The sequence below is a fragment of the Rhea americana genome, unplaced genomic scaffold (assembly GCF_003343005.1).
Source record: "Rhea americana isolate MKP2758 unplaced genomic scaffold, rheAme1 scaffold_329, whole genome shotgun sequence".
NCBI classification, from domain to species: Eukaryota; Metazoa; Chordata; class Aves; order Rheiformes; family Rheidae; genus Rhea; species Rhea americana.
The window spans coordinates 492434-516200 of record NW_028186456.1 but is presented as its reverse complement, the minus strand read 5'-3'; the positions used below and the strand labels follow the sequence as shown (position 1 = coordinate 516200).

The 23767-nt window shown below is 38.8% G+C and overlaps 1 protein-coding gene across 6 annotated transcripts in view; it reads left to right on the top strand.

Moving 5' to 3' along the window:
- Positions 1-23767, top strand: part of CNKSR2 (connector enhancer of kinase suppressor of Ras 2) — a 224948-nt gene that overhangs the window by 61793 nt on the left and 139388 nt on the right. For all 6 annotated transcript variants that reach the window (XM_085310881.1, XM_085310880.1, XM_085310884.1 and 3 more), the window contains exons 4-5: positions 963-1050; positions 18515-18556. In XM_085310881.1, coding sequence (XP_085167007.1) covers positions 963-1050; positions 18515-18556 — 130 coding nt within the window. The remainder of the gene's footprint in view (positions 1-962; positions 1051-18514; positions 18557-23767) is intronic.

Genomic DNA, 23767 nt, shown 5'->3' with positions numbered 1-23767 from the left:
AAGGCTTATATAAATATGTATACTCTAAGATGTGATAGAAGAAGGCAGCTGGGGCAGGGTCTTGGCACCCAGCTTAATTTAAATGCCACCAATTTTAAAATATTGTTGAAGAGGTCTTGACACGCTGGATGATCTATTGACAACTTGTTCGGATATTACAGTCGCTGTAGTACTTTGCAATGTATTTTATTAGCTCAAGTGATAAGAGAGAAAACAAACAAGCTTCTAGGCAGACAGGCATTTAAAACATTTTGACATGAAGTTTTAAGATGTCGAATGCATGTAGGTGACCTTTTTAAGTGCTGGATTGCACTTTCCTCTCACTAAGACCTTCTGATTATAGTACAGTCTAGTGGGATGTTAGGTTGTGCCTCCAGTTTAGCCTTTGCAGTTGCTTCTGAGCCTTCATCCCTCTCTGGTTCAAAACGCTCTTCTMTCCTTTGGCTAAAAGTTTTACTTCCTTTAAGTCTCTTCAGTAATTTCATCAGATATTAGGTCAGCTCCCAGGAATCCCAGTGAATCAGCCAAATGCTTTGCTAAGCTGATTCACATCTGGGCACAGTTCACATCACGGATGGAAGAAGTACCTGGGCTTGCCTTTGTCAGGGTGTTTKAAAACTGCTGCAAAAGGCAAGGCAGGCTTGTCTGGGGAAGGGACAGCCTTCCAGAAGTAAACTGCAAGGCTGTGAGAAGAGGGTGCTTTTATAAATGAGACTTCTTGAAGAAGAACTCCAAAAACCCTACAAAACCAAGAAGAGTTGAGCATTTTCCTGGAATATAATAGTCTGAATTTTACAGTTATAGTTGTAGATTTTGAATATTTTTAATGTGCTTTTMCTATCTCTACAGAAAAATCACTATTAAAGCACTACATGTACTAAATGCATTATGCACCAGTGAATAAAGTGCAAATATGTCAGTGCTATTCAACACTTTTTTTCCTTCTTTTTTTTTCCCTTTAGATCACCTTTTGCTGCTGTGACAGATTACTCAGTAACAAGAAATAATGTCATACAGCTCTGTCTGGAACTAACAACAATTGTACAACAGGTATGAGAACATCTACTTATAAATCTAATTAATTTTTTCTTGCCTAATAGTAAATGGCCAGTCACTTGGTCACACAATTTTGTGTTATCTTTTTCTATATCCTTTTCTAAAATAAAGTAGGGAATACTAGTGTCTAATAAGTGCTTTATAAAAATTCTACTTCCTGTTTTTGTAGTGCTTGTTTGGACTGTGCTGTGTATATGCTTCTGTATGTCTCAGTACTGAAATTCATCTTGGATTTTCTAGTCCAGTATCATCACTATAAATTTGCAAAATCTGTTTGATCATTTGATTATCTAGTATCTTTGCTTATCTAAATCAAATTATTTTGTCAATTTTTAATTAACCATCTGGCTTGAAAAGTCTGTATGTATTGGAGTTTTGTTACCTACTTTTCCTGCAGTTCATACCCTCTAGGCTTTTTTAAAGATGACAAGTGTACCCATGAGGCTAAAATATTGACATAGTCATTTTTGTACAGTCCACCTGAAGGAAAGCCAGAGGCAGGTACTGAGAAGTTCTGCTAGATGGGCTTCATTTGGGAGGGCTGCCTAGAGACCCTCCCTCACCTAGTTTGTTGCATCTGTGTATGTGGGCTGGACCTGTCCCTGTCTTGGCCTATTGTTCTGGTAGAAGTGGAAGGCCTTTTCTGTTGCACGTTCAGACTAATGTTGATACCAACTGCATTAGAATTAACCTTGGAAATTAAAATAATCCTATTCAGCTGAGCATCATCTTGTTCCCTGATGCAAGCATTTCAGTATTATTCTCCAGTATTCTTATAATTAAAAGGATGGCAATCAGTTGTTTTCAAATTTCTTTTGATTTGAGTATATCAGCTCAATTAATAACTTCATATGTTATCTAGGTTTGTAGTGTTTGGAGATCCGCTATGAATGCCCACTCTACAGGGGAATTTGAATTAGTTTTAGACTATCAAGAGAATCTGCACTGTTTTATCTAGAAATGTTTTTGTTTGTTGAAAATGCTAACCTGAAGGCTGCTTTCTTTGACAGTTATGATAACTGCCTAGGGGATAAATGGCATGAGGGATTAGAAAATAAATCCTATATTTGGGGGGATTTTAGCAAATGAAAAGAGAGCTTTCACTGCTCCTGGATATTTTACCCATTGTGGATTGTTGCTGGTTTGCTTTTGTATTGTTTTATTTGTACGAATATCTGGTGCTCTTTACTTATAATTAGAGCTCAGCAAGGCCAACAGAGTTCAGTTTGAATAAAAGGAAAAAAAAGACTGCATAAGCAATTGGACCTTGCTATTCATGTTTGAGGGGTTTTGATGCTGGGGTTAGAAACTTTAGGGCTTGTTTACAGTATAAGCAATTCAATCCCCAATGAAAAGAGTCAGAGCTGTCATTCTTCTTCAGTGCAACCTGCTATATTTCTTGCTGGTGATAGTAATCTATCTATGATGAATAATAGTCTTAATAATGAGAGAAGAGCAGAGAAAAATGAAGAAAGTGGGCCAGATAGGGGCATTGAGATTTTTCCTATCATCACAAGCATCAATCCAATTTGAGCTATGTTAAACTTTTGCTATGGCCTCCTGACACAACTTTATGATGATACTCTCTGTCTTACACAAGAAATGTATTTTTCTTTGACCCTCTCACAAATCTGTACAATGCCAAAGATCAGTTCGCTTTACATTCCCCTGTGCTGGAGAAGAACAGTACTGCTAGTGCCTGTCAGATCAAATTCAGGAAATGCAAGTTTCTTGTTTTTCTTTATTATTATTATTATTGTTATGTCATTTCCCCCCAGTTATGCTCACGTATTTTGAGGTAAAGGTGGACAGTGGACTATTGCCTCCCCGCTGTCCACACGGCCTTTTTGCCTCCCGTTCCCAGGGCCAGGGAGTGCCCCAGTCCCACTTCGCCGTTCTGTGCTCCCGGCCAAGCTTCTCGCCTTTGCCYGGCCTCAAGCTGCTTTCTAATTAGAAAGTGGGTAAAATATCCATGGCTGCAGTATTTTCCAGGAGTTGTCTCAATGTCAGCTTGTTCTCTTTCAAATCCATGCTTATCCATGTTACTGCCAATTCATCTATAGTCTTTGAAAAATATACTCAGAGAATGATTTACCTGTGTGAATGAGAGCAAATGTTGTTATTTAATGCTTTGGGAGAAAAGAAGTCTTATCTTCACCACAACTGACATGATTCCCCCATCTAGAAACAGTTCAGTACATGAATCCATACTTTGAAGTCAAAAGGAGTATTTATGTGCCTAAATTTAAGCACGTTCTGAAATTGAATTGGGCTGTACTCAGAAGAATGATAATGAAAAATTCCATTACTAGTCCCAAACACATGTGGTTTGATCTCTACTTAAAACAAATGCATTCCATCATAGCACTTCAAAATGTCTTCACCGAGCTTTTCTTTTATATGATCATTGAACACAGCGAAAATTCTCATTGTGCTTTCTTTAAGGCTTTAAATTGAATGTCTCAACATCAACTTATCAGGTGTTTTTCCATCTCAGAACCCTTTTCCTTTCATATATGAAGTACTTCATAATGCTTCAGTAATTTATAATAACTTATAATTTAATTTATAAAGAATTTTTTGATTTATAAGAGACCTAGAGAGAATGATGTTCCAATTTGCTTATGTAACACTAGCTATAGATTTTATAATTCCTAATGATGTAATAAAAACATAAACGTACAATCTGTACATTTTCTTACATCTTTGGCTTTTTTAACAGAATCATACAATTTAAAAATAGAACTCTACCTCAGCAACTGAGCACTGGGAGGTTTCAGAATTTTTTGTATTGCTTGCTTACAATAATCTTCAGGTTTATTAACTGAAAACTATTCTTTATTTAAGGTGGGGGAAAAAGCTAAATCAAGCTGGCTTGCTTGTATTATTTTGCAGATTTTGAGGCAAATTGTAATGTCAGTATTTCTTCATAGGATTAAGTTTTCTTTCCCTGTTAATACTTAAATGGATAATGGACTAAAAATTGACAGAAAACTGTTCTCTCTTATAAATATGAATCTAGGAAAACTGTTCTTATAAGTAAGAAATCTAGGAAAACCTGTTGTATTTCTGTGCTTTAACCTTTAAATAATTAGAAAAGTTGGAGCTATAATTCCTACCTAGAGACAGATTTTGCAATATAGTGCAGCATAGTGCATGCTTTATATTTTAACTGTTTCATTTTCTGTTCATGTTGCACATTGCTCAGGGCCCAGCTAACAGATGAGTGTCCAGTGGGTACTTGCCACTGCAAGTTGGTCCCTCAGAGTTCTGCAAGTTATTATTGTAACCTGCTTTGCATTCATACTAATCATTTGCTTTTATGCAGCTGTTTTATTTTGGCTTAGGGATTTTTTTTCTCCCCTTCAGGACTTTAGGATATTGTTTCATAGGCGCTTCCTGCAGGTTTCCAGTCTTAATATTCCATCCTCCTTGCTGATGGCATATTTAATTCAAGGCTTGCTCTCCTGTTTCATTTTTATAATCAAATCTCCCCCTACAGTGTAACATAGGAAAAAGAAAAAAGATTTAAATAACAAAGCCATGAAACTATCATGGTATTTGCCTCCATTTCCTTGCACTCTCAGCTCACATGCTCTCTCTCCTTCTCCCCTATACCTACCCATCTGTTCAGAGCATCCTCTTAGGAACAGGGACTTGAGCATTATCTGTGTTATCTGTTTGCACAGCACTGAGTAAAAAGCACCCGTTCTTTTTCAATGATACAGAATAGCCATTATAGTGATATGAGTTCATGGTTGGGTTTGTGTTTTCTTTTTTTTTTTTTTGGTTCATTCATGAATTTAGATTTGTGTTGGTGGAATTGTACAAACAGCAAATACACATAAGGAAGAATGTGAGTGCCTGCTTGTCCTCATGAAGTTAAAAGAAGTATTGCTATTAACTGTGTCAGTCATGATGTTCAGCTTCAGGTGATCTTATTGTTCGGATGAACTTGAACCTGGAACTTGTTCTGTTCAAGTATGTTTTGTTTTGTTTTGTTTTTCAAAAAGGCAACAGTAGCTTCAATGATAGATGGAAGAAGAATTTATTGCTTTCTTAGACAACCTGCATCTAACTTTTATTGTCATTCTCAGTGCTGTTATTCCTAAGGAACACATTAAAATTTCAGTAAGGAAACTTTCTTTCTGGGAATTAAAATCATAGAAATCTTGGGAATATCTGAAAAGTCTGGTTTTATATTGTCTTTGGATTTTTAAGTTCTTAGACATTTGAAGAAAGCTTTACTGCTAAATACCATGGCTCTTACAATTCATGTTTAGTCTAGCAACACTCAAGTTTTTCACTTTCCTTGATCACCTTTCACAATGATTTGCTATGAGTTTTCAGTTTATCTCACAGCCTTAATGTCTTGAGGGATTCGCTCAGCAAGATGCTCCAGCACTAGCGTAGCTGTAGACATGCATACACTTTTTAAAAGGTTCACTGCAATTCATTCTCTGCCTAAATATCCTTTTGAAGAGGGTGGTGGATTACTGCCTTTGTAACGGGAGTGAAGATGGAGACCAGTCACTTGGCCGACATGGATTTAGCTTGCTCTGTTGTCACAGGATATGTTCATGACTTCATCTCTCTCACAGCAGTGTTGGGAGGTAAACTCAGATTTCAGGTTACACAGAGCAAAAACCTGGGTGCTGCAGTTTGATATGTGGCAGCCAGGATGGAAGATAAGTAGGAAAGACAAAAGAAAAAAAAAGTCTTAGAAAACTGCCTGGACTGGAGGTAGCTAAGGTTTTAAACTGAAAGCCCAGATATGGAGCACATCCAGAAGAGCCCTGTGAGCTGGCTCAGCTTTTTCCCCATCTAAAGATACATGTGTTTCTCGAAAGTAGGCGTCTGCATGCTCCAAGCCACTGGGGAGTCACTTCCCATATGGGGACAGCAATCTCTGTTGGGCTTCTAGCCATCGTTATCTTTTAGGAAAAAGGTAACGATCACAAATTACTTCTCAAGTAGTGCAATGTTCTTCTGAGACACTGGAGATCTAAGTGATGTGTTTTAAGAAGTGTTAGTCATCTTTGCATTTTTTTTTTTTATAACCAAATGGCTGTAACTTATGTGCTGAATGTTTCAAATATTTAGCCTTACTGAGAAAATATGTGTAGGCTAATTTTCCAATTAAAAGGAGAAAAAGGGAATTTACTCTCTTAGACACTCCACCTTCCAACACAGGGTCCAAATGCATGCTAGAGAATGATTCTATTAATTTTCTTAGGGCAACATCAGATACATGCATGCAGAATAATAATCAATATCCTTAGGATTAGTAATATTGTAACGAAGTAGCTCATGTATAATATTTTCTATTACAATCCCTCATGTTTGTTTTTAAGTCTGAATTATTAAGGACTTTAAGGACTTGCTAAATATAGCTTTAAAACTTTGAAAGTAAAGTCGCACTAGATAGATAATTATTTCTCAGGTATTCTTAGCTGATAAAGTGATGCTTTAATAGTTTAATTGTGTGAATGTTTGATTGGGTGTTCATTAAAGCTGCTTTGCACTTCCAGACTGTTGAGATTTTCAAAGTTAGATGTGTTTGATGGCAATTAGGTTATATATTAAATTTTAAAGTTTTTAATTTAAACTTCAAGAGTTCTTCCTTCTACCTCAACTTCATTATCAGATTCTTCCAGGAAAATCTTTCTTATCCTCCTCATGGAGAGGAAGCCATATCCTTGGAATTTAAAATATATATTTATAGTGCAACATTTATATAAAACACCCCATTTCTAATAAGTGCACAAGTGTATTGGTAGGTAAATAAGCATATTTGAAGTTAAAAATGGAATGAAAAAGTCCCACAGAAAAAAATATCCAGGCAATGTCTACCTATAGCATGGAATCCAAATGATATTTATATGAGAAAGTTATAACTCATTTAGAATAATACTGACAGAAATTTAGAGTGACCTTGAATCCTGTGACTGCTGATCTAGTGCAAGATATTCTGTTGGTTCAAACCAGTGCTCAGATGTACTGGTGTTTCAGGATATGTATTATTCTATACAACTGTTTTTTTCACATTTAGAAGTCAATATATAATGTATAACGTACARTTGAAGTTAAAGGATTGTTGAAAATATGAAACTGGCTTTTATTTACAGAAAGCAATATCAAAGCAGCTTGAAATTATGCTGTTTAGCAATGTTTTCCTCTTGTTGAAAAGAGAGTAGCTTCTGCATAGCACATTTTATAGAAAATTTCACAAGTAATTTAATATAATGTAAAACGTGCCTGAGGTGCTTAACATAGATGACCTTTTCTCATTCTGATAGTTTATTTCTGCTATTTCTCTATACTTTTTTTACTTGAAGTGGCTTATTTGTAGGTATACCACCATCTTTAGATTAAGAATTGGAGTTTGGTGTAATTTTTTTACCTGCTAACTCAAAGAGTCTCTACATAGAGAATCACTTGAAGAGCTGAAGATAAATTTTGACCCATAAGCATGCAGAATCCTGCAAGATATGGGCAAGTAATCATGTGATGTTTGCCAGTGCAGAAATATTTGCTGTGATTTCTGGCCTAAAAGTATTTTAGAAATCAGGAAGGAGTGTTACTTTCTATCACAGAATCACAGAATGGCTGAGGTTGGAAGGGACCTCTGGAGATCATGCAGTCCAACCCCCCTGCTTAAGCAGGGTCACCCAGAGCATGTTAGACAGGATCGCATCCAGGTGGGTTTTGAATATCTCCAGAGAAGGAKACTCCACAACCTCTTAGAGGGGCAACCTGTGCCAGTGTTCTGCCACTCACAGTAAAGAAATTTTTCCTCATATTCAGATGGAACTTCCTGTGGTTCAATTTGTGCCCGTTGCCTCTTGTCCTTTCACTTGTTCCCATCCCCTTGACACCTTCCATTCATTCTTAAACACATTGATAAGATCCCCCCTCAGTCTTCTCTTCCCCAGGCTGAAGAGGCCCTGCTCTCACAGCCATTCCTCATGGGACAGGTGCTCCAGCCCTCTGATCATCTTCATAGCCCTACGGTGGACTCTCCAGTAGCTCCATGTCTCTCTTGTAGTGGGGAGCCCAGAACTGGACACAGTACTCAAGATGAAGCCTCAGCAGGGCTGAGCAGAGCAGCAGAATCAACGCCCTTGACATGCTGGCAACACTCTTGCTAATGCACCCCAGGATACCATTGGCCTTCTTGGCCACAAGGGCACATTGCTGGYGCATGGTCAACTTGCTGTCCACCAGCACTCTCAGGTCCTTTTCCACAGGGTTGCTTTTCAGGGGGTCAGCCCCCAGCTTGTACTGGTGCCTGGGGTTATTTTTCCCTAGGTGCAGGACCCTGCACTTGCCCTTGTTAAACCTCATGAGTTTCCTCTCCACCCAACTCTCCAGCCTGTCCAGGTCTCTCTGAATGGCAGCACAGCCCTCAGGTGTGTCAGCCACTCCTCTCAGCTTGGGATCATCAGCAAACTTGCTGAGGAGGCACTCTGTCCCCTCATCCAGGTCACTGAACAAGACTACACCCAGTCCTGAGCCCTGGGGGACACTGCTAACTACAGGCCTCCAACTAGACTCTGCACCACTGATTGCAACCCTCTGAGCTCTGCCTTTCAGCCAGTTCTCAATCCACCTCACTGTCCACTCATCTAACGCACACTTCCTGAGCTTGCCTAGGAGAATGTTATGGGAGAGAGTGTCAAAAGCCTTGCTAAAGTCAAGGTACACAACGTCCACTGCTCTCTCCTCATCTACACAGTCATTCCATCATATAAGGCTATCAGATGGGTTAAGCATGATTTCCCCTTGGTGAATCCATGCTGACTTCTCCTGATCACCTTCTTTTACTCCATATGCTTAGAGATGACATCCAGAATGAGCTGTTCCATCACTTTTCCAGGGATGGAGGTGAGGCTGACTGGCCTATAGTTTCCTGAGTCCTCCTTCTCGCCCTTTTTGAAGACTGGAGTGACATTGGCTTTCTTCCAGTCCTCAGGAAGCTCTCTTATCCTCCAGGGCCTTCCTTGTCACATCCCTGCATACTCTGACAACATTCTTACATTCCTCTCAAGTGGCCTGTTCCTTTTTCCACATTCTGTGTACTTTCTTCTTCTCTTTGAGTTTTGCCAGGAGCTCCTTACTCATCTATGCAGGTCTCCTGCCCCCTTTGCTGGACTTGTTACTCAGAGGGATGCACCAATCTTGAGCCTGGAGGAAGTGATGCTTGAATATTAACCAGGTCTCCTGGACCTCTCTTCTTTCTAGGGCCCTAACCCATGGGATTCCTCCAATTAGGTCCCTGCAGAGGCCAAATTTCCTCTCCTGAAGTCCAGGGTTGTTATCCAACTTATTGTTCAGCCTCCTCCTCAYAGGATCCTGAACTCCACCATCTTGTGGACACTGCAGCCAAGGTTGTCCCCAGCCTTCACATCTCCAACCAGTCCTTCTTTGTTTGTTAGTATAAGATCCAGCAGGACACCTCTTCTCATTGGCTCCTCCACCACAAGTGTCAAAATGTTTTCTTCGATGCTCTGCAGGAGCCTCCTGGACTGTTTGCACTCAGCTGTGTTGTCCTTCCAGCAGATATCAGGGTGATTGAAGTCTCACATGAGAACTAGGACCTGTGATCATGAGACTATTTCCAACTGTCTGTAAAAGGGCTCATCGACTTCCTCTTTCTGATCAGGTGGCCTGTAGTAGACATTCACAACAGTGTCACCCATGTTAGTCTGCCCTTTAATCCTCACCCATAAGCTCTTGACTCACTCTTCATCCACCCCTGGGCAGAGCTCAATACATTCCAGTTGCTCTCTCACATAAAGAGCAACTCCACCACCTCGCCTTCCTGGCMTGTCTTTCCTAAAAAGCACATATCCATCCATGACGGCATTCCAGTCATGTGAGCTATCCCACCATGTCTCTGTAACTGTAATGAGATCATGGCCCTGCGACCACACACAAATCTCCAGCTCCTCCTGTTTGTTCCCCATACTGTGTGCATTGGTGTACAGGCACTTCATAGAGGTAGTTGTGCATGCAGGTTTCCCTGTAGGGGTGCAAGAAGATCCTCCGTAGTCAAGTCCCATATGCATTTCTCTGGCTGTATGCTCCCTCTGGAGACATCCCAGCTTGAGCTGTGTTTTGTTGACTACCCTGTCTCTACAGCTCTCCCCTTCCCCCGTCTTTCCTAGTTTAAAGCCTCCTTACCAGACTGGCCAACCTGTCAGCAAAGACATGCGTGCTCTGCTTAGTGACGTGGATCCTATCTCTCCCYRTTAGTTGTTGATCTTGAGACAGGGTCCCGTGATCGTAGAAACCAAAACCTTGTTACCAACACCAGCGGTGCAGCCAATTGTTAACTTTGAAAATCCATGTATTCCTCCTCCCATCCTTCTCCCTCACTGGCAGGGTTAAGGAGGTGACCTGGGCTCCCAAACCCTTGACCACCATCCCCAGAGCTCTGAAATTCTATCTGATGGTTTCCATTTTTCCCTTGGTATATCATTAGCGTCCCCATGAAAGAGTAGCAGTGGGTAATAGTCTGACACGTGGACAAGGCCTCACAGGAAGGCCCCAAAAGCTCCCTGCAGCCTGAGACCTGCAGAGCTGCATCTGCCATCAGAGGTCTGTCTGGATCAAAGCCTCTGACACAGCTGATGAGGCTCCAACAGCTACAGGGTAATGTGCTTTGTGGAGCATCATGACCATGTCTGAGGAAGSATACACTACTAGGACTGGAAAAGAAGGTGCCTTCTTGCGCCCTTCTGATCGCCGCCTCTATTAGCTGTGCTATATGCAAAGTAAAAACTAAGATGAGACTAGATGTTAAAGGAGAGCAAGAAGGGGTCCTTTGCAGTGAGGATGGTTKAAATACCTGGAAATGGAAAATGACTTCAGAAAAATAGAAGCACTTAGTGTACACATTGCATCTCTACTAATCCAGAGAGCAATTTTTTTCCCAGTAGTTGCTTGATCTGTGGGTGATTTATGTAAGTTGTGTTAAATTTTTTCATGAAGAATTCTGTTACTATGGTGATAGGTGCCACTCTATACAGATTGTTTAAATAATATTAAAGCAATTCTTTGYACCGTGTAAGCTGGGTAATTGCTGTTAGTTTGTACACAAAGGTTGTGAACTTAAAGAGAATTGCAGTTTTATTAAATATTCAGGGAAAGGCTCCAGACTTTTAGAAGCATGTTAGCTTGTGTAGGTTGCATAAGATGTCTTTTTATGTAGCGTTTATTTAATAGCTGACATTACATTTTTTCACAATGGAGAATTTTTCTCTTCCCCTAATATCTTAAATGATGCGCCCTCACCGTTCTGTTTTCTCCCATCTCCACAGGCTCTTATGTGTGTTTGAACTGGGCGGGGGCGGGGAGTGGGTTGCTTCACATACATGGATGAAGCCTGGATGAAATGTATAGGCATGGAGAGCCATAATAGCATGAAGATGCCATAGACCCATGTCAAAAAGCTTCAGGGACTGAATAACTGTAGCGTAAGTGGAGAAGGAAGGCAGTATTTCTGAGCAGCAGTGGGAAGCAAATCGACAGGATTTGTGTGGGAAGCGAAGAGGAGTTGAAAATGGCATGCAGGTTGTGAGCTCGTGGGACAGAAGGTGGCGGAGCTGTTGACAGAGACAGGGGGAGGAGGCGGATGCAGGGAGAAACGTGATCTCAGCTTTTCAGCGTGCTTCGTTCGGGCTGGTGGCATATATCCAGGGGGAGATGCGGAGCTGTGAATTTGAACAGAAGGGACGAGAGATCTGTGAATCATCAGTGCAGGGATGGTAATTAAAGCAGCATGATTCTTGGAGGCTGATGAGCAACAAGGAGTGAGTTGCAGAAGAGGGGAGAGCTGAGGACAGAGCATCCCGGACCTGCAGCAGGCTGAGGCAGGAGGCACAGTCTCAATGGGAGCAGTTCCGTGGGAAGAAAGTTAAGGAAAGCACACGTTTTGGGAAGGCAGCTGATAAATAACATGGGCATTTTTAACAGTGGCTGTGTAATTTGAAAAAATCATTTTGTATGGCAGCAGCCAAGGATTGCCTGTACCAACCCAGGGCTGGTGCATAGCTTAACAAAAGCCTTGCTATTACATTTTAGGTATGTGTATTTTTATTTGCTTTGCCTTAGAAAAGAGTATTTGCCCTTCCTCTGCAGCCTTGTCTTTCTTCTGTACATTTATAGTTGCCAGCATCCCCTAAGCCCACACCTTTTTCTCCCGAAGCCCACCACACTAGGAAGCCTGTGACTGTGTCATGCTCCTAGTCCTTCACCTGTTGGCAGAAAAAAGTTATCTGCTTGCCAACTTTCATAGCTTTGGGGATATTTAAGAGTTTTTTTGATTTTTGGGGGGAGGAGGGGTTTGAACAGATTGTATATCTGCCAATTTGTATTTTATCATTCCAGTAAACACTCAGGTATGTCTGTAAATCACAAYCTGGACAGTGGAATTCCCTAATGTCCTTCAGTTTTCTAATCATCATGCTTTACAGAACACAGGAACGTTTTCTGCAGCCASTTTTATATTGATCAAGTTTATTGCTTCAAAACTCTGATTGTTTAATTCTGTCATCAGCTGCATTACATGTGTTTTCCATGCATTTTCTGTTTTAAGTAGTGAAAGACTGAATTGATTGCATCTATCTTGTCTTTGTACCTATTTGGAAATCATGTACCATTGTCTTGGTAGGCAAAAAGCAATGAAGAGTAATAATAAATGAAGCAACAGAGAGTCTTTTATTTTTTCCATATTTTGCAAAGCTTTAGCACTTTGTCATYATTATTGTTTTAAAGAACATTGTTGTTCTTTGTGAGAACCTGTATTTAAGATTTCAGTCTCTGCCTTGTAGCTGTCTTGCCATAGTTAAATTGAGCATAATTCAAATAAAATGAGCCTTCCTAGAACCAATGACACAAATTGCCTTGAGCCAGTGACACTTGATCAAGCTCAAAGAGGACTTTCTGAAGCCAGAACAACTGATTTTGAGGGTTGCAGCGCTGAGGATGAAGGGACAGGGAGTTATGGTCGGAGCCTTCTTGATTTAATTATTTTTTATCGTTGCTAAGTAGCAACTCTGACAGACCATCCATTTGACATACCGGTATTAAAGGATTCAGTTACAATTTTAATCAATGTGAGAAGCAAAGGGATTTAAAGGATGGCTTGGCTTATTTCCAACAAATGGCTACATTACTCAAGAACGATTTTATACCAAAGGCTTGGCAATGCAGAAGAGTCTGAGACTTCTTTCAGCAGTAATGTAATTCATTATTTTTGTTACAAATGGAGAACTGGAGTTACATACTTTAGAACATTTTGTGTGACTTTTGCATAATGGTGACAGCAATTCTATGAGACATCCGTTTTTAAGCAGTACGTAAAATCTAGTTGTTGCGCTCTTGTAACTAGACATAGATGATGTGTGGAATTGCTCATGAAAGATGCATTTCCCAAGAAATTTCACCACCATTTAAAAAAATTATGTTCCCAACCTGTACATTTTATCAGCTAAAGACAGGTAAAAAGAGTGCTATATACACAAACATATGTGTTTAAATAGCCTTCAGGTATATTCAGTTGAACTGCGAAGAGAAACAAACCAAGAGAAACAGTGATGAAGCTCCACCACAGACAACTTGAAAGCTGCCTAGAGAATGAACGCGGTCGTGACAARCCCTTGTCCTTGAGAATTGCTGCAGTTGACTCCAGCACAGCAATGGGGTGCAGCCGATGTCATGTRAATTCGCGAAGGATATCTTTTGGCTAACCTGTTACCTGAGAATCAGGAGATCTGGATTTTGCTCTTGGCAACTGTATCATCTGCTTATGAATTAGCTCTGCCTAGATTTCCTTGCCTTTGAGGAAAAAATAAATTAGCATGACTAAATACATGAACAAATAAAGCATTTTGCTGGCTAAGAAAATACAAGAAAAGAAGTCCTAGCCCTCTCTTGAGCACTCTCATCTAAGGACTATTAGGCATGCTGAAATGTTAGTTTATCTTGTATGTTTTAAAACAACTAATAAGCATAATTCTGCAATTCTGCCTTCTGCTATCACTTATCTATTTGTATGTATCTTATTTTCTGAGGTAGTGTAACTTTACTCTGAAGTTAAATCGTAGAGTTGATAGGAACTTAACACTGCCAAAAAGAGTGCAGTGCAGCAGCTGCCTAGAAAATGAGGCAAAACCACAAACAATAGTAATCGCAGTAATAATAATACGGTTGTTAGGTTTCAAGATTATAGCCTGTAAGGACCCCAAGAGGAGAAGTCTTTGACAGGTAATTGCAATAGGTAATTTGACAGGTTGCCAACTCAGATGTGTAAACCAGAACATATATATGCAGAAATAGAAGTGTTTTCTGTTGAATATTATCCTGTATTTATAGTTCTGGGGAACTGCAAGAACTTTTTTTTTCCTTTAATGAGCAGTAGGATGAATTGGCAGTCCTTCTGGATCTCAATAATTCACATTTTGAGYTGAGGTTTAATTAACTCTGGTGCAAACAAAAGGACCAAAAAAAAATGCTGTTGTCATGCTAATCTGCTTCCCCTCTTCTGTAATATGCTAAGACAGGGATTTAAAATGAAGTCAATAACAGTAAGAGAGAAAGAAAATGAATTGGAAAAGTAAAGCATCATTGTTTTTGGAAAGTCAAATCCACAAATATTTGTATTTTATTTATGTTACCTCACATATAGAATGTGCTAACTGTGTCCAAGGACAGGCTGAGATGTGTACATCTGACAGCATTGTCACTGGTCAATACTGCTCTCTAATTGGATACGTCTGATTTTAAAAGACTTGATAATTATTACTTATGACACTGTGCTAGGATCTTTGCAGATAAAACTTGTAATGTTCAAAGAAATAATGCTCGAATTGTGGCTATGATAGTTAGAAGTGCTGGAAGAAATGCTATCTAGGTGATACTTCTCAGTTGAAGTGTAGTGTAAGTCTTACCAGTCCTACGCATAGGTTTTCAAGTTATATTAGGACTGAAAGTGCATCAACCCTCTCCGTGGGTGTTGTGGGGTGTTCTTGTTCTTTTCAAGTTCTTCCCTGACTGCAAATTTTCTTTTCCAGTTTTGGACTTACGTTTCTCTGTTTTTAGTATCTTGATATGCTTCCAACTGTCTCCATAAAGGTCACTTTTGCCATTTTTGATGCATGAGGCAGAGTTGGAAAGAGTGACCATGAAACTCTGATGTTAGTAATTAAGTCGTGCCATTCAGTTCCCATTTTGTTTCTCTTTCTTTGCTGATGATACTGCCCCTTTTCCTTTGAAATTGCTGTTGGCCAATTATTTGACTAAATCTTTAGGAAGTATAAATTGAGACAGTGTTTCTAATGCACAGGGGTGGGGGGAAGAACCATTGTTTGCTGAAAATGATATGCTTTTAGAAAACAACCTTCTAGTGCCTGAGCTGGAGATCTGTTTGCTTGATTAGGTGAAGATCAGATAGCTCAGCGCTAGCAATGGCTTGTCAGAGAACAGGCGTATGAAGTTCAAATAATAAAAAGGTAGAAAGGCAGAAAGGTAAAAGATCTCCCCCTTTCTGCCTACGTGTATTTCAGGTCGAGGGAACTGTAGTCTTGTTTCACTATGAGACTAGCAAACTGCGACCTTGTGTAGGAGCAAAGCTTGGCTGCAGATGACAGTCTTGTCTGTAGCTGCTTAGAGTTTCTGAAGTAGGAGAAATGACTTGTATATGGTTTGCTTCTCACCTGGTTGCGATGTTTTGATGCTGTGGTTAAGCAGGTATTGAAGAAGACCTTTCAGCACTAAGGTCTGGGCTTGCAGTCTCGGCAGGGAAAGAAGAGCTGCTGGGCAGCTGTGGGTGGTGTGCCATAGCGAGCACAGATTTAGTTCTAAATATGTAGTTAGTGACTCTTCTTACTGCTCTCAAGTGGTTTAAGCTGTTTTAGTTGAAATGAAATGGGTATGAAAAGGCAATAATTGTACATGGTAAAGGACCCAGTAATAAGTATTCAGTTTATCCTTCTGCCTAAGGGATGTTTAAAGAGGGTGGGCTCCGTTATCCTCATCACTTGCTTAAAGACAAAGCACAAAGCAGTAGAGTGACTAAAAAATCTGGGGGGAAATAAAGTGATCACGAGGAATGAAAGCGACATGCAGTTTTTGCTCTTGGGACCATTCAAAAGCGATCTCGGCACACGTCTCTGGGGATGGCTGCGGGAAGTTAGAGTGAGCTCGCGCTGGGGCAGGGACCAGCTTGGTGACCTTTCAGAGGTTTCTTTGAATCCTGCACTCTGGGGCTGCTCTAGGCTATGCTGGCACAGAGGTTTGTGTTCCTGCATATCTCGCTGGGCGAGGGACTGAATAAGGTTTAGTTATTTATGTTACAATGTTTAGTCATTTGTGTATGGAAAGAGTATATTTGGGAATTGTTTCCTACCTATCACGTTAGGTTTGCTCTTTTCCAATTTCTTTGTCTTTTATGGTTTAGTGAACTCAAACTGTTATTTTTCCACTTGCTTGAACAGGAAGATGTAACACCAGCCCCAACAATCAGCAGTGCCGTATACGATGGGCTCATTTAGTGATTTGTCTCCCCAGCCCCTGCATGCGTGTGTCTCTTCAGGGGAGAATTTAAGTGTGAAGCCACCAGTGCTTATACTTTGGTTAGATTGGACGCCTGTGAAGTTTTCCATATGCATTACTGTCTTTTGTAGATTCAGAAATGTTTTTCATACTATTGATATTTCAGAAATAACCATGTTTCTTTAGCTTGCTTCATGGTGGTATGGAATTGTTTCAGTTCAAGAATGTAGCAGTGCTTCTCCCTCTTTATTCACTCATTTCTTGTTTTAATAAATCGTTATAGCATTTAAAAAACTCAAAGTCCTTCCTACCTTGGCAGCGAGAATTATCAGGCAATATCCTTTTTAAGCTGAATATTGAACTTGTAGTTATTTCATTTGTAATATGGACATTTTACTATGTCTGCTTGGTGCTYCTTTTTTTCAATATAATGTTGCAATCCTTTCCTGCTGTTTTTGCAAATGATTCATAAGAATCCATGCAGAACATAGAGGTATCCAGACTGAAAATGTTATATTCCCTCCCACATACAACACTGTAATGTGTGTTTTGCTCCTAAGATTGCAAATAGTTCATTGATGTCTGCATATAATTAAACATGTTAAATTTTCTTTCTGGCTATACTTTTTACATTGACAAATGTTTCCTGAATGCCAACAGCTGTTATTAGGAAAATACTCCCTGATAAACCTGCTGCTTCTGTATAGGTTTGATTTATATAGCTTGTGTATAAAGCTTAAGAACACTTTGACTTTTCTTAACCTGAGTAACACTAGAAGCATTTTGTGTATTAGAATTTCATTTTGTAAAACAATTTATACCACGGCTGTTTTGCTAACGGCAAAAAATGAAAAGATTTAAAATATGAAAACTATTCACATTTTTCAGGTGAGTTATTAGGTAGGATATAAAGTCTCCATTTGGCTGAACTTGCATGAAATACCTGCCATGCAGATACAGCATCTAGTGAACTGAGAAAAGAGTGGTTCTTTTACCAATGTTAGCTGTATTTCATGTGCTCTCTGCCTTTCTAGTCCYTGTCTTTCCAGTTCTCTATATCCACAGAGATTTTGGCCCTTCATGAAAACTCTCACAGCCCCCGGCTTCCCATCTGCTAGTCTTTCTTACAGAAACTGCCTTATATTCTAAATAAAGTGGCAATAATATGCAGAAAGTCTCCAACAGGGTGATGGTCAGACTGAAGTTTGCTTTGCATTTTTATTCCACATTTGCCTTCCCACCCATTATATGGGGTGTTGCACATAGGCAGTGCTTTGCCTTCCCCTTCTTCCCCCCCTTCCCTCCTTTAGTGGGTTGTGTAAACACATCAGCTTAGCTTACTGGCAGTTATTCAGCTTACTTTTCTGACTTCCTCTTGACAATTTAGAAGAAATAAGAGTAGTTAATCAAAAGTAAAGATGAAATATCGAGGGAGAAAGAGGACATTCTTGTTCAGTGGCTTGAAACTTTTTTGCTTTGCAGTCTTGCACATTTTCCAGCAGCAGTCTCTCCAGGAGAGCGCATTTCAGGCTGCTGCCCCGTTTTTCAGTGTTCCCTCTAGAAGTAGACCACTTTTTTCCATGGTCAGGCACTGCCAGTTGAAGCCACCAGTCTGGCACACATGTGGCCAGCTAGTATGCCCCAAAAGGGTGTAAAGTGGAGGAAGGTGGTCATCTGTCTCGAKCAAGGAAGCAACAGCAACAACAAATAGCGAATCGATCAGTACTTCCTCTCTCTGGTGGCTTCASACCTTGGTTACATACATTTGAGTTGAGGCAGGGAAATCTTTTGTTTCAGCCTAAAGACTTTCCAGTATGATTTTATTCTTTTTTTAATGTAAATCTAGGAAGAGTGATTGATTGGATGAATTTAACCTCCCTATTCTGCTTTGCTTTTTCAGGATTGCACGGTATATGAAACAGAGAATAAAATTCTTCATGTGGTAAGTAGTTTTCTGGATTTCTATTRATAAATATATTTGTTATTGACTACATAGGAATATAGGTGCATCTTGTGCTTGTGATAGTGAACTTGTCTGGGTGTGGCTGACTGGGGAATATGTGGAAGCAACTGTGAGTAGTTGCTGGTGTTACAGAAGCTAAAGTCGGCATCTGGAAAGCAAGGAGCTTTGCAAGGGCTTGCTTTTCAGTCTGGTTCAGGCCCATCTGTCATTTGTAAAATATTGCTGATTATACACTGATTGCTAGGCTTCTATGAAATCATATATATTTATATTAGTGATATCGTTTCATTTCTACAGCTTTATTTTGGAGCCAGTCTCATAACAGGAAAACTAATGTAATGCTTTCCTGTTGAATTCTCAGCAGAAATACAGTGGTCTGTTCCCAGAACCTGTAGTTTTACAGGATGAGATGGCAAAAACTTGAGCAAATTTTGTCTGAAAACTACTGAGATGACATAGCCCCTGACATTAAAATATTAAATTGCCTTTTATGCTGTGGCTGTGGATTAGTGAGTATTAAGTTAACCTTGACCCTGTTTCTAAAAGTTAGATATGAAGATACTGTTCTTAAGAGTGAGTAGTGAATTGATTTAATGTAATAATGAAACATAATATTTTACATCTCACTTTATTTCACATTTGGGTAGGTTTTGATATCTAATTTTCATACAACTGAACTTGAGTAGAAAAAAAATAGCATTTCTTTGTTTTCAAATGTGAGCTTCCCAATTAATTTTGATATACATTTTTTTCAGTGTACCGTATCAAATGCATGGTGAGGTGAATTCTGTTAGCTTTAGGCACTTTGATTTCACAGTGATGTGGAATAAAAAGTCTCCTTGTATTTTTAACTTTCACTGACATTTTTCCCCARTGGGATGCAAAGAATTAGCATTTTTAGTAAGGCTGACATCATCATCTTTGCTAGGCTGATCTCTGCAAATATTTAAGTAATGAAGTTTTTAATTGCATAATCTCGGGAAAAGTTGAAGTGCTGGAAGTTTAAAATCATTATGTATAGCCTAGTTTTCAATACACACTTGTTTTCTGCTGTAGGAGCCAAGAGTTCTGACATCTGCTATATTCAATTTATATCATTTACAAAGTAATAAAGAGTATCGTAAAGGGAGTTGGCAATGTTTAAAGCTGATTCAGATAATGTGGTCTTCAACAGCAAATTCTGAGGAATTTGAGAGGGATTAGTTTAAGATAGGTAAATGGACAAATTTGAGACAGGTTTCAGAAGTTGTATTATCTTACATCATTCAGACTCGCACAGAATTCTTGTTTTAATTAAGAGCAACAACTTTGCGGTRGCATGTGGACACATGTATTATTGTGGATAGCTTAATTAGGTTCTATGATTAGTGCTCAGGCTTGCAAGGAAGCATGAACATGTTGTTGAACTTTTTGCTAAAGCCTGGAATTAAAAACAACTATATGTATCACATTGATTAACTTGGATTAGTTCTGACTGTTGTATTTCAGCTTATGGATGGGAATTTATAACGTGGAAGCTGACAAAAGCAGTCAAGGAAAGAGATAAACCTGTGATTCAACAATTAAAAGTTTGAAGCTGAAACCATATTTTGAGTTTGAAAGGGAATATTTTGTAAGTGCAACTGCAAAGGTTGATGATAGAATTGAATTAGAAGTCACAATTCCTTCTAATTCCTCTCCTGGAAGACTGAGAAAGGTGTAGTGGCTTTATCTTATTAGACAAACTGAAGAGGAAATAGTCTAAGAGTTAGATAAAAAATGAGAGGAAAATGGATATTCCACTGATGTCAAGATCCTGAGAGAAATTATGGTAGCTGTTATGTCAAAGTCTAAAAGATAAGACTTTGGATACTTAATAGATATCAGAATATTTGAATGTGCATGCATGCAGAGGAGTATAAGGAATACAAACCAAATTAGAGATGTTCTAGAGAAGGATTAAGAATTTAAAACTCTTGTTATAGACTGCGTATTCAAAAATTTGGACATGAATGGTAAAAGGAAGGCTATGAAAATAATAGTAGTAAATTTTAATAAGGCATAGAAAAAATCTTGAATGTAAAATACTGTAAGAAGTAGGATAGGTTGGCAGGTGAGGGCACACGCACAGTATGAACATTATAGAGATAGGAAATAAAATGTGCTTTTCTGAAGTTTCAAGACCAAAATACCAGAAGTCCTTCTTTAACTACATTTCCCATCGGCAAACAATGGCAACTTCTGTAGGTAACAGAAGTTATACATTACTAGTCAGTATGGCTAGCACCATATCCAGCTACTTTTGAATGATCAGATCCTGATATGTAGCTGTGCTGGCTGGGATGGATTTAAGAAAAGCTTGAATTCAAAGCCCTTGGCCCATGCTATGTGATTTTGTCAGATTCTCTACATGATACAAGAAACAAGGTTCCTCACAGAAGTGAAAGGCAATGAAGACAACTGATTAAGAATTCCTTTAATTAGTCCATGGAAATTCCTGTTGCAAGGCATTGTTCTCACAAGGATTTGAARCCAATTTTTAAAAAATGTAATATCCTTTTACATAAATAAAAAAGAAATGTCTACAGCTTCAGCAACTAAAATAAATTATATGACAAATATGTACTGTTATTCTTTAAGGCGCAGAGAAATTTGACACCTTTGGAGTACATCGGTAGATCAAGGTAGTTAGTTGGTGTTGGTCCACGTTGCTTGTAGGTTGTTCGGTGGCTTACTTTAGAGCAGATCAAATCCGTGTCTGGGGTTGAGCGTCCCCATCGTTCATGTAGCTCACAGTGCTGTTTTGGGTCCGGGTCCCTCACTGAGAGGCAGCGCTGTGGGCACACATGTCCTAGGAGCTGCTGCCCCGCTCCCACCAGAACCAACCCATTTTGTGCTCGCCCAATGTGGAGAGCACATAGGCATGGTCRGGGGACGTGAGACCACTCTACTGCTCTGTGTCAAAATGCAGCTATGGGTGACAGCCAAAGTCAACTGATTGCCACTTCTTTGCAGTTCCCTCTACAGCATGATGGTAGCAGTTGGCCACCAGAGGCAAGATCCTCAATTAAGTGACTGATCAGTTTGTTTTAATTAGGTTAGCTAAGAAATAATGTGTTAGAATTCTAATGGCAGTAATTTCTTTKGGGAAGCAAATACATGGTCTCTTTCTTTCTGAGCTCGCAGTGTGGGTGTTCGTGTGGAGAGACTGCTGAATCACCTTATCCGTAGATTATATGTTTTAACACCAATAAACTTATTCTGCTGTTAACTTTTTGATGGCGTAGATAGGTTTAAAATAATGGTATTCTGTGAAGATGAAACTCTATAGCTTCAGCCTGTATTTAAAGAAGAAAAGTATTTTTGTTTGCTTTTCAAGCAATTGGAGTTTCAAGTACCATATAAAAGCAATTCTGATTGTGAGTCACAATATTAGTTCAAGTAGTAAACTAGACTGTGTTATTCAGCCAAACACATGAAGCGTATCTAAGGGAAAAAGGTGTTATGGAAAATTGATTAAGTTTTAAAAAGAAATTACCTACCTTGATTTGTTTATTTCTTCTAAATGGAAATTGCCAAGTATGTCTTTGGGAAAAAATGACTCTTCTACAAATTTCTGCCTTTGAATTGCAAGTATGTTGAAACAATTATTTTAAAGACAACTATATTCCTTAAAATTTTCCTCTGTGAATTCATTCAAACACTAGGTATTCTATGGAATAAGAAGCATAAAAACATACAGGAATAGTCACTGTGATTTTTGCTCATTAAAATGTTGATTCTTCTGAAATATTCACGAATACAGAGAAAATGCTTCATATTTCTACCACTTCCAATTTCCCAATACTTTTTTTTCCAGCTTACTTTTTGATGAGTAAGCTATGGCTAACAAATAGATATAATAATAATAATAATAATAATAATAATAATAATAATAATAAATGTAATAATTTATAAATACCAACAGAAAAAGAATTCCAAAAGAAATAAATGGCAATAGAAAATATTGATGTAAGAAGAGGGTTTAAAATACAGTGGGCCTAAATATGGAATGATAAGCTTTTGCTATGATGCTTACTTTAAAACTGGAAATTAATACGCTATTGCTAGTCTATTTTTAGAGTCTTTAAGTTATGTTGATTTAACTTGAGCTGATAAAGTGTATGGAAGACTGCTCAGCTTAAAAGAGTATCAGTTCTGCTTATTTTGGGAGTTACGTTAGTGGTTGCGAAAGTCTGAATGGAGCTCCCAAAGCCTTGAGGAATAATTCATTGATCCCATCCAGCTGTTTAAGGCTGTATGTGATGGAAATGTCTAGTTCAGATTAATCCATGTAAAGCAATACAGTATTAAAGTGAGACCAAAGTAAGCAGGAGTAATTATAGAAAGTAGAAGCAGGGCACCCGTCAGCTTAATAGTTTTTCACTAAATTTCCTATTTTAATCCTATAAAAAGAGACTGTCTTCCTAATGAACTCCATTTTCTTAAAATTTCACTGCTTCTCCCTCCAAATATAGTTTTATTGAGCTGGAAAACTGTAGGAAGTAACCTGTAGACTAAAATTAATATTCAGAAGTTTTTGGAAAATGAACTTACGTTTGGAAATGCTAAATTAATAAATGAGAAGAAGGATCAGGATGTTCTCTTTTTGCTAAAAGCCAGGCAAACATTACAGTGAAAATAATTCACTCCTACCCACTATATTTGAATATTTGTTACTACACCGCAAGATAATTGGTTAAAAATGCATGGTCAAAGGCATCTTTACGATGGTCTCATGTAAAGAGAGAGAAAAAAAAGAAAAAGTAATCATCTGCCTCCTTTCGAGAGTCTATTATTACCTTGCAAATAGGTCCCAGCAAACCTCACTCTCTTAGATGCCTCTCTTTTTTATATCCAAAGTAAGACTTAGCTCACTGCTTAAACTTWGTGTATATACAAATAGAAGTCCAGGCCCAGACAGCTCAGAGTCTGCTTCAGTTATTGAGGTATTCCCTACAGTACAACATATGTTTTGGAGCAGAATTAATTGAATAATAATTATTTGATGTGAATCAAGCTAACTAGTTAGACTTCATCCTCAATTCTCATGTAGCAAGTTGCTTGGCTTGGCCAGATGTAACTGACTGTGAGCATTTTTTTTCAAACAAGATAATTTTAACATTGCCCAGGCATTTTTTTCTTGCCTTTAGCACTGCATTTGTGTGTGTC